Source organism: Protopterus annectens, chromosome 3.part0, assembly GCF_019279795.1.
Source record: "Protopterus annectens isolate FY-2018-M chromosome 3.part0, PAN1.0, whole genome shotgun sequence".
Lineage (NCBI taxonomy): Eukaryota > Metazoa > Chordata > Ceratodontiformes > Protopteridae > Protopterus > Protopterus annectens.
Window position 1 is genome coordinate 492,360,208 of NC_056731.1, and position 15,879 is coordinate 492,376,086.

At 40.6% G+C, this 15,879-nt stretch overlaps 1 protein-coding gene across 3 annotated transcripts in view; it reads right to left on the reverse strand.

Moving 5' to 3' along the window:
* LOC122796444 (beta-galactosidase-like) overlaps positions 1-15,879 on the reverse strand; it is a 1,102,950-nt gene that overhangs the window by 470,654 nt on the left and 616,417 nt on the right. For all 3 annotated transcript variants that reach the window (XM_044064918.1, XM_044064917.1, XM_044064919.1), the window contains exon 7: positions 15,380-15,438. In XM_044064918.1, coding sequence (XP_043920853.1) covers positions 15,380-15,438 — 59 coding nt within the window. The remainder of the gene's footprint in view (positions 1-15,379; positions 15,439-15,879) is intronic.

The following is a 15,879-nucleotide window of genomic DNA, read 5'->3' on the forward strand; positions in this document are numbered from 1 at the left end:
TGCCATAGTGATTTCAAGCCTCAGAGGTTTATCCAAAAACCACCTATTTTATAAGGAACAGACTAAAAATATGAAGCAATGATCTGGACAGCCTATGAAAATCAAGATAGTTGACAGGTATCAAGGTATGTGTAAGCATAATGGACTTCATGGGGCATACCTTCTGACAACGCTCGCTAAGTGTTTTAGAGCTTTGAAAGCCAGGAAAACTTTTCCCCTTTAACTAGTAGTACATGGAGCATATAAAGCTCCATGTACTACAAAGAATTACAATTGTCTCTCACCAATCATAACCCCTTATGTGTTCTCAACATGGATGCCAATATTCATCTCTAAAGCTTCACCTTTGAGGGGAATTTCTTGGCATCCATGTGTCAAACACACAATAAGCATGCTATGATTGACAGCCCAGTCAGACTCCTCTATATTAATAGCTTGAACTAGAGCAGGGGTGTCCAACCTTTTGGCTTGCTGGGGCCACATTGAGTGAATAGAAATTGTCTTAGGGCCGCATATAAAATATATCATATAGTTAACTCATTCACTGCCACGGGCGACCAAAGTCAACCTCCTGGCTGTAATGTAGGACCATTTGAACAATGAATAAATGTAGTAAAGGCCTAATATTTGCCTTAAAATTCTAATTCAAATTTTCTAATCTAACAGTTAACTCTAACATCTTAGTGTGTGTATATATATATATATATATATATATATATATATATATTTTTTTTTTACAAATAAACAGATATTCACTACAGCACTAGCATTTCTCACTGGGAAAACCACTCCAGCAGTCCAGCTACATAAAATGTCAACATTAGCAGACCTACAATACTATAATCCACAAAAATAAGCCAATAAAGTAAATAATTCACATTACTGAATTAATAAAACAATTCTAAATAAGCTACAAGAGGATCTCATCGAAACAAATGACTGGTGCCAGAAACATAGCCTCAAGCTAAATGCCAAAAATACATCATCATCCCCTTTGGGGAGAGTGATGTCCCCACAAATTATCACATTAATAACAATGTTGTAAGCACGCAATCAGTCATGAAGTGCTTGGGCACTCAGGTTGATAGAAACCTGACTTTTGACCACCACATTGTCTCTGTTGTACAGAAAGCTTTTTACATGGCCAACCTCATTAGTAAGAGTATCATTCAGGGACAAAGTGGTCATAACATCCCTGTATTCTTCCTTTATAAGAGCCATTACTGAGTGCAAAGCCCCTTTTGGCATGTGCTTCAGAAAAACACCCTGCCAAAAGAGACTACAACCATTTCTGACAAAAAAGGTCAAAGGTCTAAGTTCACTTAGTTATCCAAACAGACTAAAAAGCTTCTTGCTTTCCTCTGTCTCTTACTGGCCCCCTATAAATTTCATCACTGGCTTGCTTTCCAGGCTAAGAAAGATCCTGCCTGAAGAGACTTCCTCCACCTCAGAAATACTGGTTATACATGAAACGCTCACTGCAAAGACCACAGCCTTCGCTGCAACATAAACAAACCGCTCTGTATGGACAGGTTCTTGATACAAAAACTTCAGCTTCTGTAAAAAGCTCCTCTCATTATCAAAAATGTAGTTCAGCAACACGACAACTGAATAGATAGCCATAAATATACCCCTTGAGTAAGTAGCATAGCCTTCATCATACCGGATGAAAAATCCACATACTAAACTTTCCTAGCTGGATGGCTAAAATCTAATATTGGTTACTCAAGTCTACTTGTCCAAGAACAGGGGCCTGTTTAACTAAGAATTCCATTTACAAAAATATGTTCAGTATACATATTAAGTCTCTCTCTCTTTCACACGCTCACAAAAGGAGCCCCTACTTCTAAAATACGCAACCTTAGTAATCACATGGCACACATTCACTGAAAGAAATTGTCTGAAAGTAAAAATATCTGAAAAAAAAAATCATACTAGAGGTGGACTCATCCATCCAATTTCCCACCACCAAAAGGACCATCAATAAATTAGCAAACAACTGCTCAGCAAAAAGTAAATCAATAAGAAATCCATAAAGTCTCTAAGATCATACTACATACTGGAGTAAACATATAACTTCCCTCCAATCTAAAGCCCTTTGACAGTCAGACGTTTTAATTTGTGCAGAAGTTATTTAGACTGACAGTTTACTGAGCTGTCACATTAGCACTCTATGCTTATGTCTGAACCAATGAAGCATACTTGTCAATTCCAAAAGAATAAAAGTAGCTTAATAAGAAGGTTATTTGCAAGGTTACATGGCAGTTTATACTGGAAATAATCAAAGATATCAAAAAGGCTCTGTTTCTCGTATTTATGCTGAAAAGTCTTCCAAGGTAAATACAACCTTTTGATTTAGCATGGAACCCTACCTCTCAACCTTAGAGCAAGAAATCTGGAGAAAGAAAAAAATAAAAGTGGGACACAGGCCCAAAAACAGTTATGCATCACAGACACCATTGAAACAACTGTAGCTGCAAACATTTTACATCACTTATAATCTTTCTGTCCCATCATTGTCAGTTAAGCATTATATGGCTTATTCAATCCTGCCTTCTTTTCCAACAAAGAAAACCATGCTTTGAAATGACAAATGCATTAAAAATAATAAATAAAACACATTGCATCCACATCCTGCAAGTTCCTACCTGCAAACAACAACAGAGCTTTCACTGAATCTAAGGCTTCTTATTTCCCAGGAATGATAGCTCTCCCTAATTAAGTCTAATGGGATACAATCTACCAGGATCTGGACTACCTGAAATAAATTAAATTATGGCCTGCAAATTGCAAGTGCATTTTGTTTAATTAAACTATATTTCTAAGCCCACTTACTGTATTTTTTCACTAACATCCCAAAATCCATTTCCAGGTCACTTTACAAGACATTGGCAATGGTAGACTTGGCATCCTCCAGATCCCTACGGGACCACACTCACACTGCTAGTATTGTCCATTAAATATAAGTATCCATCCACTGCAAATGGCAAGAAGCTATGTCTTAAACAAAAATCTACTTTTGGCATGCCTAGTACCCAAGTATCAGGTTTTGAAACAAAGAAACATATTCCACAGTCTGTAACACACATACACACTAAAACCCTCAACATTTAAAAAATGACATTGTGCCCCCCTGATTTGCCAGTATTGATGATCCACCAAAGCTGTACTTATTGTTGTCCAATCTGCCACTGCTTAGAACCCATCCATGACAAAACAGTACTGGTTACTTGTTTGTCAGAAAAAACAATTCAACTTTATATGCTACATTCCCACAAAGTCAATCCACTACTGACCCATTAACCCTAGGCTGCTGTCTCATTCTTACTCCCTGGAACTGCATTACCTTGGATGACCAATTTTATTTCCTAAGCAAAAGACACAAATTGAAAAATGAAGCGAAAATCCATACAGTTGAGTGGTATGATTTCATATTCAATACAACACTCTCTCTGTCAGGAAAGCCACAATTTAATGAAAGTGTACTTTTAATGAACGATATATTTGTGAGCTAACTTATTTGTGTTCAGTAGGTAGACTGATCGTCATTAGCCTCCTTGTGCTTGTGTCTCTCTCCGTCATGCATACATACACACACACACTTTTCACATGCACACACATTCTGCTTTCATGCATGTACTCACTCATTCACTCCCTCTGTACTTACCTATTAACACAGGTAAGTGCTGTCCCTTTCAAAGGCAATGACGGCAAATCCATACACGAGTCCCTCTTCAGCGAGAAGACACACGCACTGATTCTTTGGCATGAAATAATGGCGGGAACACACAGATCCTTCTTTGGCACAAAAAAATCAAAACTAGAATGGTGCTTTGGTGCATGCGCACACCAGCAGAGTTATAGGTCATGGGCGTGAAAAACACAAAACAAAAAAAGTGTTTTGGGACATGCGTATATCGATGTTGCAGTTAGAGGTTGGGGGCCGCATGGAAGAGCTCTGAGGGCCGCATGCGGGCCGCAGGTTGGACACATCTAAACTAGAGGGTGTTTTTATTGCATGCCATGGTATCAAATGAGAACATACACAATGCTGGTAAAATCCTGCTCTGATAGCCGATGTTGATCTAGAACTGCTTTGCAGATATTTACACTTTTTCTCCATGAATATGCAAATATGTATACAAACCATAATTATGTTAAGTATCTCAAAATGGAACGAAACCTACTAAACTGCTTTTCAGCTTATTGAAGCTCGTATCTGCAGAAATAAAAGTCACACTGACAGAATTGGAGGTCTAGCTATTGTGGTTAGAGAGATATTAACAGTTGTTGGTAGACTTACAATAAACAAATGATGTATGATCTCATTTCCTGCTCAATATAAAATCACCATTATGTCTGGTTGACATATAAATATCACCATTATCAACAAGGTCTGCACGTGCTAAAAAGCTTTTATACTTTTCACTTTCTTGGTAACTATTACAGTTCTTGAAATATATGCAGTGGTTTGCAGGCAGTTAGCCAACTCTCATTTTTCAAAAATTCAGCTCAAGCCAAACTGTCCACATAGGAACTCTGCAGCTGTCTGGCGATGTGCAATTCTACATCAAGGCTAGGCAAAAGAAATGTTTAAAGTAATATGAATGCAAAAAGGAGGTAAAGCTTAGGGTGGTTGCTTGCAATGGTCTTTGGAGTAAATGGCCTTGAAATTCCTTTAAAACTATCCACTGATCTGAAAGCAAACAGCATGAGAGATACAAAACAGTAAAAAGAATGATTCTGTAAATATTGACAGAGAATAAATGGGCAAAAAAAAAAACAAAATACAAAAAGCATGCACTATTGAAGAAGTTATGTGGTCACAGGACATCTCAGATGGCATGGGTACCAAGCCTTTGAAAGTTTCTCTGACTACCTAAAACTGCATTTTTGCAAAATACCCATAAAACAATTTCCCTTATGTGCAGCTACAGAACATTTCACTGATTTTTATAAATTGAACAGGCCATGACTTAAAAAAAACAAAACCTCCACACCACCCTTATTTCAATACACTAAGACTGCATTTGCCCAATGCAGAGGCAGAAACAAAACTGTTACAAATAAGTGTTCACACATAAATACCCAAACTGTTGTGCCTAATGAGAAACTACCAGCTTTCTACAAAACCCTGCAAAGGAAATCCCACAAACCATGAAGAAAGAAACATCACGATTAAGTGTAGGCACACACCTGTCAGTCTTATTTTATACTAATAGCTTGGTTTGTGATAGACAGAGCTGCCTGTCATCTTACAGTCACTCTGCCCTACACATGGGCTATATGCGAACAAAGCAACAGTCACTGCCTGTTACACGCACATAAAATGGCACTGATTGGTGTGCCTGAGACTCATTTTCACAGCCACTTTAATTTTTTTTTAATCCCAAAGTCCAGGAGCTCCTGTGACCACAAAATATTGTGAACATTTCTTTATAAGGCACTTCTAGTGATTTAAATTGAAGAAATGTTTCAGTCAATTTAGATGTCCTACTGTTCTCTCATTATGTGAAGGTCAAAGCCAAACTACAGAATATAAAACTAATAGATGTAGTCTACATGGACTAGTTTAATTCTGGTCTTTATCACAGTTCAGAAATGAATGACAGGTAGGCACTGATGAATGCAGTAGAGTAAAAACTGGTATGGTTGGTGGATGGCTAACCGAAACATAAGGAATAGGTGGTGTTAGTAATAGCAGTGTCGTCTGCAATAAAAGCTGCAAGCAGAATGTTAGAGAGATCAGAATGTTAGAGAGATCTGTATCATTCTGCTCTCTGTTTGGAATATATATTTCCTATAATTTGACAGAAAGACAATCAGCCTGTCTAGCTGTACTGATGATGGGTGATCAGTATGTTGGCAGCAATCATTCAACTGCCACGTACCAGCCAACAGGTTCAGGTGCTGACAGATGGTGTCTGACATACACCTCTAGTACACTGGTTGACTCATAAAAACGTGTAACAGAGGGCTGTTCAGCATTGTGCACATCAATGGAAGTAAGAGTATGGCCCAATGGGAGATCACTGGAATAAGTATTTGCAGAGGCACACAAAACAATCGTCATGATGGAAAGTCTCAAGGATAAGTGTGTGTGTGTGTGTGTGTGTGTGTGTGTGTGTGTGTGTGTGTGTGTGTGTGTGTGTGTCTGGGGGGGGATTACAGTTATTAATACAATCCAGACCCATATGCTGTGATTTTGCAGGACAGTGCCAGTACAGGTTCACAGTCTGCATAGATGTGAGACTGTCCACACAAACACCAGTGGGTTACTGAATTATGGAGCACTGTTCATGTATTCAGAATGTTTGTAGTAAAATGATAAACAGAGCTTCTCTTCATCATGTGTTCCTGTTGCCAATACAGGCCAGTTGCTGAAAGGGTTGACAGCGAGTGCGTCAGCCACACGTCAGAATTCATATCTATTCTCCCCTTTAAATGCACTGTGCACTTCCCAGTGATCAGCAATTAGAGCATCTGCCAGTACAAAAGCCAGATTACAGATTACTCTAGGAGGCAGCACATCTGATGCCTGTGCTTAATCCACCCTAAAGGCAACTAGTTCCTTCTCCATTAATGAAGATGCTGTGAGGTAGCCAATTGTGTCCCTGTGTTTTCTTCTTCTTCTTTAAGGCAACCAGTCTCTGCTTCACCTCCTCCTTATTTATTATTTATCCACGGGTCACCCCATTCTGCCCTTCCTCTCTCCTAACATAACATCCACCCTTAGCTTTTGTTAATGCTGACTGAAGTAACGTATTTATTCAACTTCACTTCTTTTTCTCCAATCATCTGTGATCTTCCTTCCATGTCTGCTCTGCCCGACTAGCACTCAGGAGAGATCTGATAAGTCTACCAAGAGGAAAGCAAGGTGACAATTTGAAATAGGCTTAAACAGTAGGTCTTTGGAAGTGCCAGAACATGGATAATGAATATATGTCACTATGGTTAGTGCATAACGTTCATACATTGTCCAGTCCATGCACTTCCACAAAGGACAGAGCCATCCAATTAACATTTTAGGCAGCATCTTACCAGAGTACATAGAAGTGTGGTGGTCCCAAAAGGAATTCCTAGACCTGGAGACGACATTCGGCTTCTAGTACCTTATAAAGGTATGTAGTGAAGTCCATGTCACAGGAGAGCAAATATCTATTGAAAAATGTCTCCAAATATACACATCACTTCTGACCTTCAGGAATGAGCTCTTGGCATGCATGGAAGAGTTATTACAAAAATAACAAGAATATGCACAGTCTGAGAACAAGATGGACAAAATTACTTCCACAACTTTATGGCTCACTTTAATAGGTGCAAAGGAAACAAATAACTGCTCATCCTTCTTTGAATCTTTTGTCATTTGGAGGTAAAATCTTAATTGCTTGGAATGTCCAATCATAAAATGTATTCTCCTCTTCTGGAGTACTGGGAGAAAAAGTCTAGCAGGCTACTGAATGATATTGGATTCTGAGGCTAACTAGGACAAAGGATGGAAGGGTACAGAGAAACACTGTCAATGGAAAACCAAATGAGTTCAAGAAGATAATGTCTATGTCTCAGACACATCTGGCTGAGGCAATGGTGGTAAGTGTGATGCCCCTGCACTGGCCCAGTAATCAAGAAGCCTCAATCCTCACCACTAGTACCAGTGAGGGATATACACACTGGGAGGATGACAAGTACACACACAGTAAAGTACAATTTCCCTTAAGAGCACACAGAGATCACAGTCAGTCTGGGAGTGGTTTCTGCCTCTTTCTCCAGATCCCCAATAAGACTCCCCACTGGCACAGCTACAGGGTTAAGATCTCAGCTGAGTGGTCAAGCCAAAACCTTCAGCACCCTCTCTGTCCAACCAGTGCTTCGTGTCTCTGCCCAAGTAGCTCATACACACACACACACACACACACACACACACACACACACACACACACATTGAGATTTTCATTTATATACAAACACGCAGACACTCCTGGGGAAGGCAGGCACAGGTTTACTAGCTATGCCCCCTTTTGCCCAGACTATAAGGTAGTTATCTCTGCCACCAACCACTACTTATCAGCTACTTTAAGGCCCTTACAAAGGGTGCCCAATCCTACTGTGTAATGTTACTATTATCCAAATGGTAAGTGTGACCAAGAGCGAGGCTACTGGAGTGGCCTATACAGTTTTACCAAATACATATGCAAGTACTCTAAGAGCTTAAACATCTCTAAATAAACCAGCCACAATTAGAAGGTTTAAACAAGACTTCACCCATCAATGAAACATCTCCACTACATGTGGGGTGTGGTGTAAGAACACATCTGCCGAGCTCGTCTACAAAGTAGTTGGTCATACTGGGGATGTGCTTTGCAACAAGAGAGGCTAACAGCATCACCCACTCTCAAACCCTCATGACTTCCTAGCAGAGAGGGTAAGATTTGGTTTCTTCCTGCTCATTGATTGTTCACATGTAAAGACCCGGCTAGCTAGCCATTTTTCTCTTTTGGTGCTTGAATTAACCTATCCCACTTGGTTAGAGATTGGCCTTACCCATGACATGCTTGATAATTATATATTACTCCTAATGAGAATAACTGGGATCATACCAAAGATAATTTGAGGTGACTCACGCATGTGATAAAGCATTTAGGAGCTGCCTATTGGACAGAATAGTAGTACTGGCGACAGTCCTGGGGTGAATGTTCCTTTGCAAATCCATATATCTAAGTTGCACTTAAACATGGACAGGGATGAGCTTTGTTTTATGTGTATGGGGAGTCTGTTCCAGAGATATATCTGTCCCTCTAAACCATTCTGTTGGTCTTGCAGAGGAGGTTTTAGAGTCCTAGACCCAGTATTTCTGTGGCCATATTCTACATATGAATAGCTATCATACAAAAGGGGAAAGGAGGTGTTGAAATGACTGTAACACTAAGAAGACTGACTCATATCGGTACTTTCCCCCTACCACGTCTTTGCGCTGCTGGTGCTGCTGTGTTTTGCTGGTATTTACTCATTGATACAGGACTGACAAATGTTGAATGTTTGTCCCCCATTTTGTCGGGCTTTGTCCAGATTTCATACACTAAGAGGTTGAGTGGTATGAAGTAGGACTCGTGTGTAAGCATGCCAGAAGCACTTGATAGTCAAAATAAACAGATTTACGAATAGAAACTGCAGATTACGTAGGAGAATGGAAAGCAAAACTTAACCCTAGAATAGAAAGCAGAAGATACAAAGACTACGAGGCTGCTCTTCACTTGTAGGCAGGATCCAAGACTGATGACTGTGACAATAATCAAGCCAGGCTTCTTATAACCACTACGTTGACAAAGCGTTGAGAATGCACCCATTTCCTTGTCATGCAGTGTAGTATAACTCCGCCAGTGTCCGTTACGGGAAGTACTCGAGAACTGCTGGAATTATCAGTGAGAAAAGATCAGCTTCCTCAAAACTCTGTTAAGTGAATCAAAACTGAGTTAATACTGCCAAAAAACAAAAAAACTGACAGAAAGGCGCACAGAAGAAGTACCTCTGGTAGGACGCTACAAGTAATAGCTTAGCATTTTATTGGAGCAGGAGGTCATCTGTTTTAGAGAGAAAAATAGCAAGAATAATTTACTGAAATTACCTGGTGTACGGAAATGAGTTGATCCGATTTGTCATTTGCCTCGTTTGTTATGTTTTTAGCGTTTCTGTGAAGCCACTGCTGGGACCGTATGCTAACCCGCAGCTGTCCTCTAAAGATGCCAATTGACAGCTTTGGGTTCACATTTTCAAATGTTTTATATATTTTGTAGTGCTTTTATAAAGATGAAAAGGCAGCATGACTTACATGATCAGTCACGGCACCTGTAGTGTGGAAATACATAAAAGTTTGTTGTTATACAAGTTATTTTGTAACATTACAACACGCAAAGATGTGGTAGGGGTTTAACGGAAAAGTACCCTCATATCCAGCACACTATGTAATTTGGCCTCTTGCTGCATCCATGTCCCTGGGAACATTTGCTCTAAACAATTTCCTCCTACCCTAAGGAAGATACATCCACACAGAGTGGACTTATTCACTAACTTGCTGACCTGTCCAGCTGGATCACTGAACTTTGAAAGTCCACTGGAGCACTCTCATGTGAAATCTAACTAGTAGAATAAGATTGTTTGAAGCTACATTGAGACTCAGGACTTTTAACAGAAAAGCAGTGCAGAATGAGGTAGAAGATACAGAGCATTTTGCAATTCAGAACTCTGTCCTGAAGAAGAGTGGCAATCTGGCAGGTAGTTCACAGGTGGCCACCTAAGAAAAAAAATCCTGTGATACTTCCAGCTGCAATTTTGCAGTGTTCACTGATATCCCCAAAGACAGGCATAGTTAGAATATTTGAGCACTGATTCTCTTGTGGTAGAGACTAGGAACCAGGCATCTAGATATGGGAAAATCCTGACTCCCTTAAGCCTTTTGTGAGCTCTATATCTGCTATACATTTAGTAAACACCTAGAAGGAGGGAGGCCATAAACCAAAGTAATAGGGCTCTGAACTGGTAGTGTCTGGCCCTAAGCAGAACTGTATCCACTACTGTAATAGATGCTATACCCTCTTTGGTCTAGTAGAATCGTTGGGATGTCTCTCTTGGAAAAAGTGTTTGACCTCTGTTCAAGTTGCCCATTTTTAACGGAATGGCATGACTAGTAATTGAAGGGATGTTGGACCCAAGGACCGTGTTAAGTTTCCTTGCAATGGTCTTATTCACAATGGGTTCTCTCCGAGCCCATTCTACAATCTACAAAATGTGTTTTTAATGTTTACATAATACAAAGTAGGAACAAATTTAAAGTAATCAACCTTCTGGAGCCTTTCTCCTGAGGACTCCATTGAAAACGGGCCATTTGTGGCCCAATGGACTATCCTGATAAACAAACTGCAAATAAACAAACTACAAATAAATAAAGTCTACCATGCCATCTATGGGGGAATAAACCTAAGACATAGATGGGGCTCTCTGAAAGGGCCCTTGCAGAAACTTCTAAGCAGGGTGGGGTTCAATCAGTCAAGTTCCATTGTATGTCATCAATTTAACAATTTTCTTGAAGTTGCAGTCATCTGGAGGGGATTTGGGGGAGCTCCCCCCATTTTCATTCAGATTTGTATTGGATATTAAGGATTTGGTTAGGGAGTCCAAGTGTCTCCTTCTGTCCCACCTTCCTAGGAACACTCAGAGTGGATTCATCTAAAAATGGCTCTTCTTTCAAAGGGCAGGGTCTTTGTTGGCCTTCATAACAACTCTCTGGGACCATGATTCCAGACACAAGGATTAGAATAGAATTGTGTCCTAGGGTGGCTGTAAAGTTGATGGTGCTACCAAGGAGATTGTCTAATGGTCTCTTTCAAAAATTATAATACCTACATTGCTCCTATTGACTTAGAACTGTTGGCACCATCTCCAATACCAGTTCATGAAGCAAGGACACCAAAGGATCTGCATCATCATCACTTGAAACTGAAGTTGCAAATTGCACTGAAACTAGTTTTAACACCAATCCAGAGGACACCCATGCACCATGAATGGCTATAAAAGAAAACATCTCGATCGCAGTGTCAAAGCCTCAATACCAAATCACCACTGCCTAGAGTTTACTAGCAATGATAGAACTCACACTGAGGCCCCCCAGTAAGCCACTGGGATCAGCATAGATGGAGCTAGCTCTGTGGTGAAAAGAGAGACAACAGTGTAAAAACTCTTTATTCCAAAACAGGTTACAGGGAAGGGTCATAGGAAGTAGACAGACGTGTGCCTTTTCTGTCTGTTCTAGAAACAAAGAGGGAAGAGAAAACACCTCTCTCAGTCTAAGCCTTAAATAAGATCCATATCATTCTGTCCGGGACGATGTGGGCTGGAGGACTCTTGACAGACCTAGAAAACCTCATGGCTAAAACTGAAAATGTCCTAGATTCCATGTTTGAGGATAACTCCCTTTCTGAAGAAAATCTGACCAGTTTTATCTTTGGTATCAATCAGGGACAACTATGACCTTCATAATTTTCTCCCAAGCACTCAAGTGAAGCAGCGTCTACTTTTATAGGTTCATAGGTAGGTACTAGGCTATCTGCCCTAGGGCATTTATAAGCCTAGCCAGAATATGTTGGCTTTCGCCTCCCTTTTATACTAGATTCCTGAGCCTCTGTCCAGCAGGGCCATAGAAGTGATCCCGAGAGTAAATTTACGATTTCCCATCCCACTCATCAAGATTTCTCTTGAAGAGGGTCAGCGAGGGGCTCTGCCTAACATGGACTGAGATTCTATTCCAGAGTGAGGGAAGCCTTTGGGATATGAATCTATCCCTCCAGCATGTCATTATTTATTGTGTTAAGGTTTAAATCCCTGGAGCATGCAGCTCTAATGGATTTGGTTTTCTTGAGGTGGAGCATGTCCAACAATTCCGGGATATACATGGCCTTGTACATCAGGCAGAGATCGCCTTTGAGTAGGCGGTAAGCAACTGAGTACAGCTGGAGTTTCTTTAGTCGAGCTGCATAGGGCATCTGTTTGAGGCCCATGATCCTATTGGTGAGGTATTTTTGAGGTCTCCAGCTGTTGTGGGTGTTGGGTAAGGTACATTCCAAATGGGGCATTGTACTCAATTATGGGCCTGATGAGCGATGAGTAGAGGGACACAATGACCTCTCTTGATCTAGATGTGAACCCTTTTGTGATTAGGTGAGCTATATAGAAGGTTTTTCTAACCACTTTGGCAATGTGATTGTCAAAGGAGAGGTTACTAACTACTTGGGTCCCCAGATCCCCAATTACTTCTTCCGTACTTAGTGGATTACCTCCTATGTGATAGTTTGTGGGCACTTTGTTTTTCCCAAAGGGGATGATTATGCACTTTTTGGCATTTAGCTTGAGGCCATGGTTCTGACACCAGGTACCTGTCTCCGTAAGGCCCTTCTGGAGGATGCTTGTGTCAGCTGGTGAGTCGATTACGGCTCCCAGTTTGCAATCATCTGCGAACGTGGTAAGCCATAGTCCTCCCGTGTTTGCCTGTACTTCAGAGAAGTATATACTGAACAAGAGGGGTCCTAGGACTGAGCCCTGTGGAATGCCACTTGTAACCGGTTTAGAGTCAGATATGGCACCCGTGACTCTGACCATGTGAGTTCTATCCCTGAGCCAGTTTGCAGCCCATCTTGTGACATATGGGTTAATATTTAAGCTGGTAAGCTTATTTATGATGCCAGAGTGGGGTATTGTATCAAAGGCCTTTGCAAGGTCGAGGTAGGTTGAGTGGACTACCTTTCCCACATCTATGACTTTGGTTACTATTTCAAAGAAGTCAACTAGGTTTAAGAGGCAAGATCTGCCTTTAACAAAGCCGAAATGGGTATGGTCCAGTGTTTGGAGGTTCCCAATGTCTTTGTTTATGAGATCCATGATGATGCGCTCCATAGCCTTGCAGACCAGGCTAGTCAGGCTTATAGGGCGATAGTTCACGGGATCCGTTGTGGCACCACCTTTGTGGAGCAGGATCACTGTTGCTGTACACCATTCTTTGGGTACATAACCTGTGGTAAGGTTGAGTTGGAACAGTGAATTTATGTGAGGGTTTAGTTCATTTTGGAGCTCGTGTAAGACGCAGCCTGGGATACCATCCAGTCCCATTGATGCTGTGTTTTTTACCTTGGAGAGGGCTGCTTTCACCTGTGTGTCTGTTATGTCTGGGGGACTGCATTCTTCAGGGATAGACACTGGCTCTTTTTGGGGGGGAAGGGGGGGGTAAAGTTTGCATTGAACCTGTCCGCCAGGATGTTGGCAATGTCAGTGGGTTCAGTGTATTTTGTGCCATTTTGCACCAGCTCAGAGCAGATCTGTGAGTTGCCACCCAGATTCCTGACGTAGCTAAAGAACGCCTTGTGATTATCTTTAGAGTCTTTAGCGATTTTTCTTTCAAAGCTAGCCTTTGATAATTTTATGAGGGATCGAAGTTTCTTGATAGTACTGATCAGGGTTGCCTTCCCTTTTTGGGATTTTGCCTTATCATGTAATAGTTTCCTCCTTTTGTTGTATAGCTTATTTATGGCCGGGGTCCACCAGACTGGTCTCCTATTTTTGGAGGAGTGAGTTTTAGTTTTACTTGGGATGGCACGATCCATGCATTCCTGTAGGTGCTCAGAGTACATTTGTAAAGGATTCTGCGGTTTGGGTAGCATTTTCCATTTGCCCGGGGGCTTTGAAACATTCCACCTCTGTCTTGAGAAGTGTGAAGTTTGCTTTTGAGAAATGTTTCACAGTGGTTTCCTTGGCTGGGGGTGGGGTCGGGATGTGGATGTCCACTGTGATTAGTTTATGGTCTGATCTTACCAACGAGGGGTTTACCTCTGGTGTGGAACATTGAGCCCCCATGTTGGTGATGACCAAGTCCAATATGTTGTCCTCTCTTGTGGGAGTGGTGACCAGTTGTTCCATGGCATTTGAGTTTATAAACTCCAGGAACTGTTGGGCGAAAGAGTTGGGACTTGAGTAGTCTTCCCAGTCAATGTTTGGGTAGTTGAAATCCCCCAATATCATGGTGTTTGGTGAGACCTTCATATTCTCCATTGTTCTCAGGAATGCCGAGTGGGGGTCCTGAGACAAGGTGGGTGATCTGTAGCAGGCTACAAACTGAAAAGCAGTTTTACCTACTGTTAGTTTTTAGTTTGTTAGTATTTAGCTTTACTCATGTGTGACTACTACCCTAGTCTAGTAAAATCATCTAGGAATAGAATTAAAGTTATACGTATGCATACCATGGCCAGAAGATGCAATATTTTTTCAGTCTCTCACTGATTTCCTAAAAATGACAGCATTGGCTATCTTCAAGCCAGGGTCTCCTCTGTGAAATGCTCTCCCTGCCTGTTTACACAACAAAAGGACCACTCAGTGTTCAGGTAAATACTTCACGAGTGCTTGACTCCTAGTATAAATTACAAATGATTTTAGACACCAGGTGATCTTACAAATACTTGTTTAGATAAAAATGTGAATTACAAACCAGGTTAACAAAACTGAACGTTTTCTAATGCCAAATGTGCATATTTTTTATTCCAGTTCCTTTTCTGTTATTGTGTGGTCTACAAAATGACATTACTTGTTAACTACAACATGAATAATTCACTGTTTGCAAAATGTTTATCACTGTTAAACTTTGGCTTGGTTTGTGGTTAAAAAAAAGTCTTTGGACCATATCATTCACCTTTGTCAAACAGACAAGCAAGCAGATAAAATAAATCTCTGTTTTATGTTTTCTGGGTCTTTTTTAAAAACAGGCACTTTTGTTTGGCCCAATGAAGTCACATAATTACCATAAATTAGTAACAGTAAATAAGTAATGAAGACCGTGTGAACATACCAGGGGTCCTTTTGGTTCGAAATGCCTCTGAACTTCAAAGCAAGCAGTAATATTTTCAGCTGCAAAATAACAAAGAATATTTCCTTATGTGAATACAGTCTTCTAGTTGCTATAGAAACTAAAGACACTACACGATTAACATTACAGTAACATGAGATGAGTATTCTTTTGTCACTAATCGCAACCATCATTACGTATTCAAGCTACACCCAAGTATGTGTTGCTCATCTGGTCAGGATAAAACAGACAAACATTTGTGGGCTCTGTTCAAGCAGTTTTATTACTCACAAACATATCAGAAATGAGGCTTTGTAACTTAAATAAACTTATAAACAGACTGACTACCACACTGATGCATGTTAACACTCTGGCTGGGATTACTTGCCAAAATGAAATCTCTGCATCTAAGATAAAAAAACAAAACAAAAAAAACAGTAGCATTTGGCATGAGGATTGCAATCTCCTTGATGGTACCCATAATATGATGTGGTCTCTTTAAT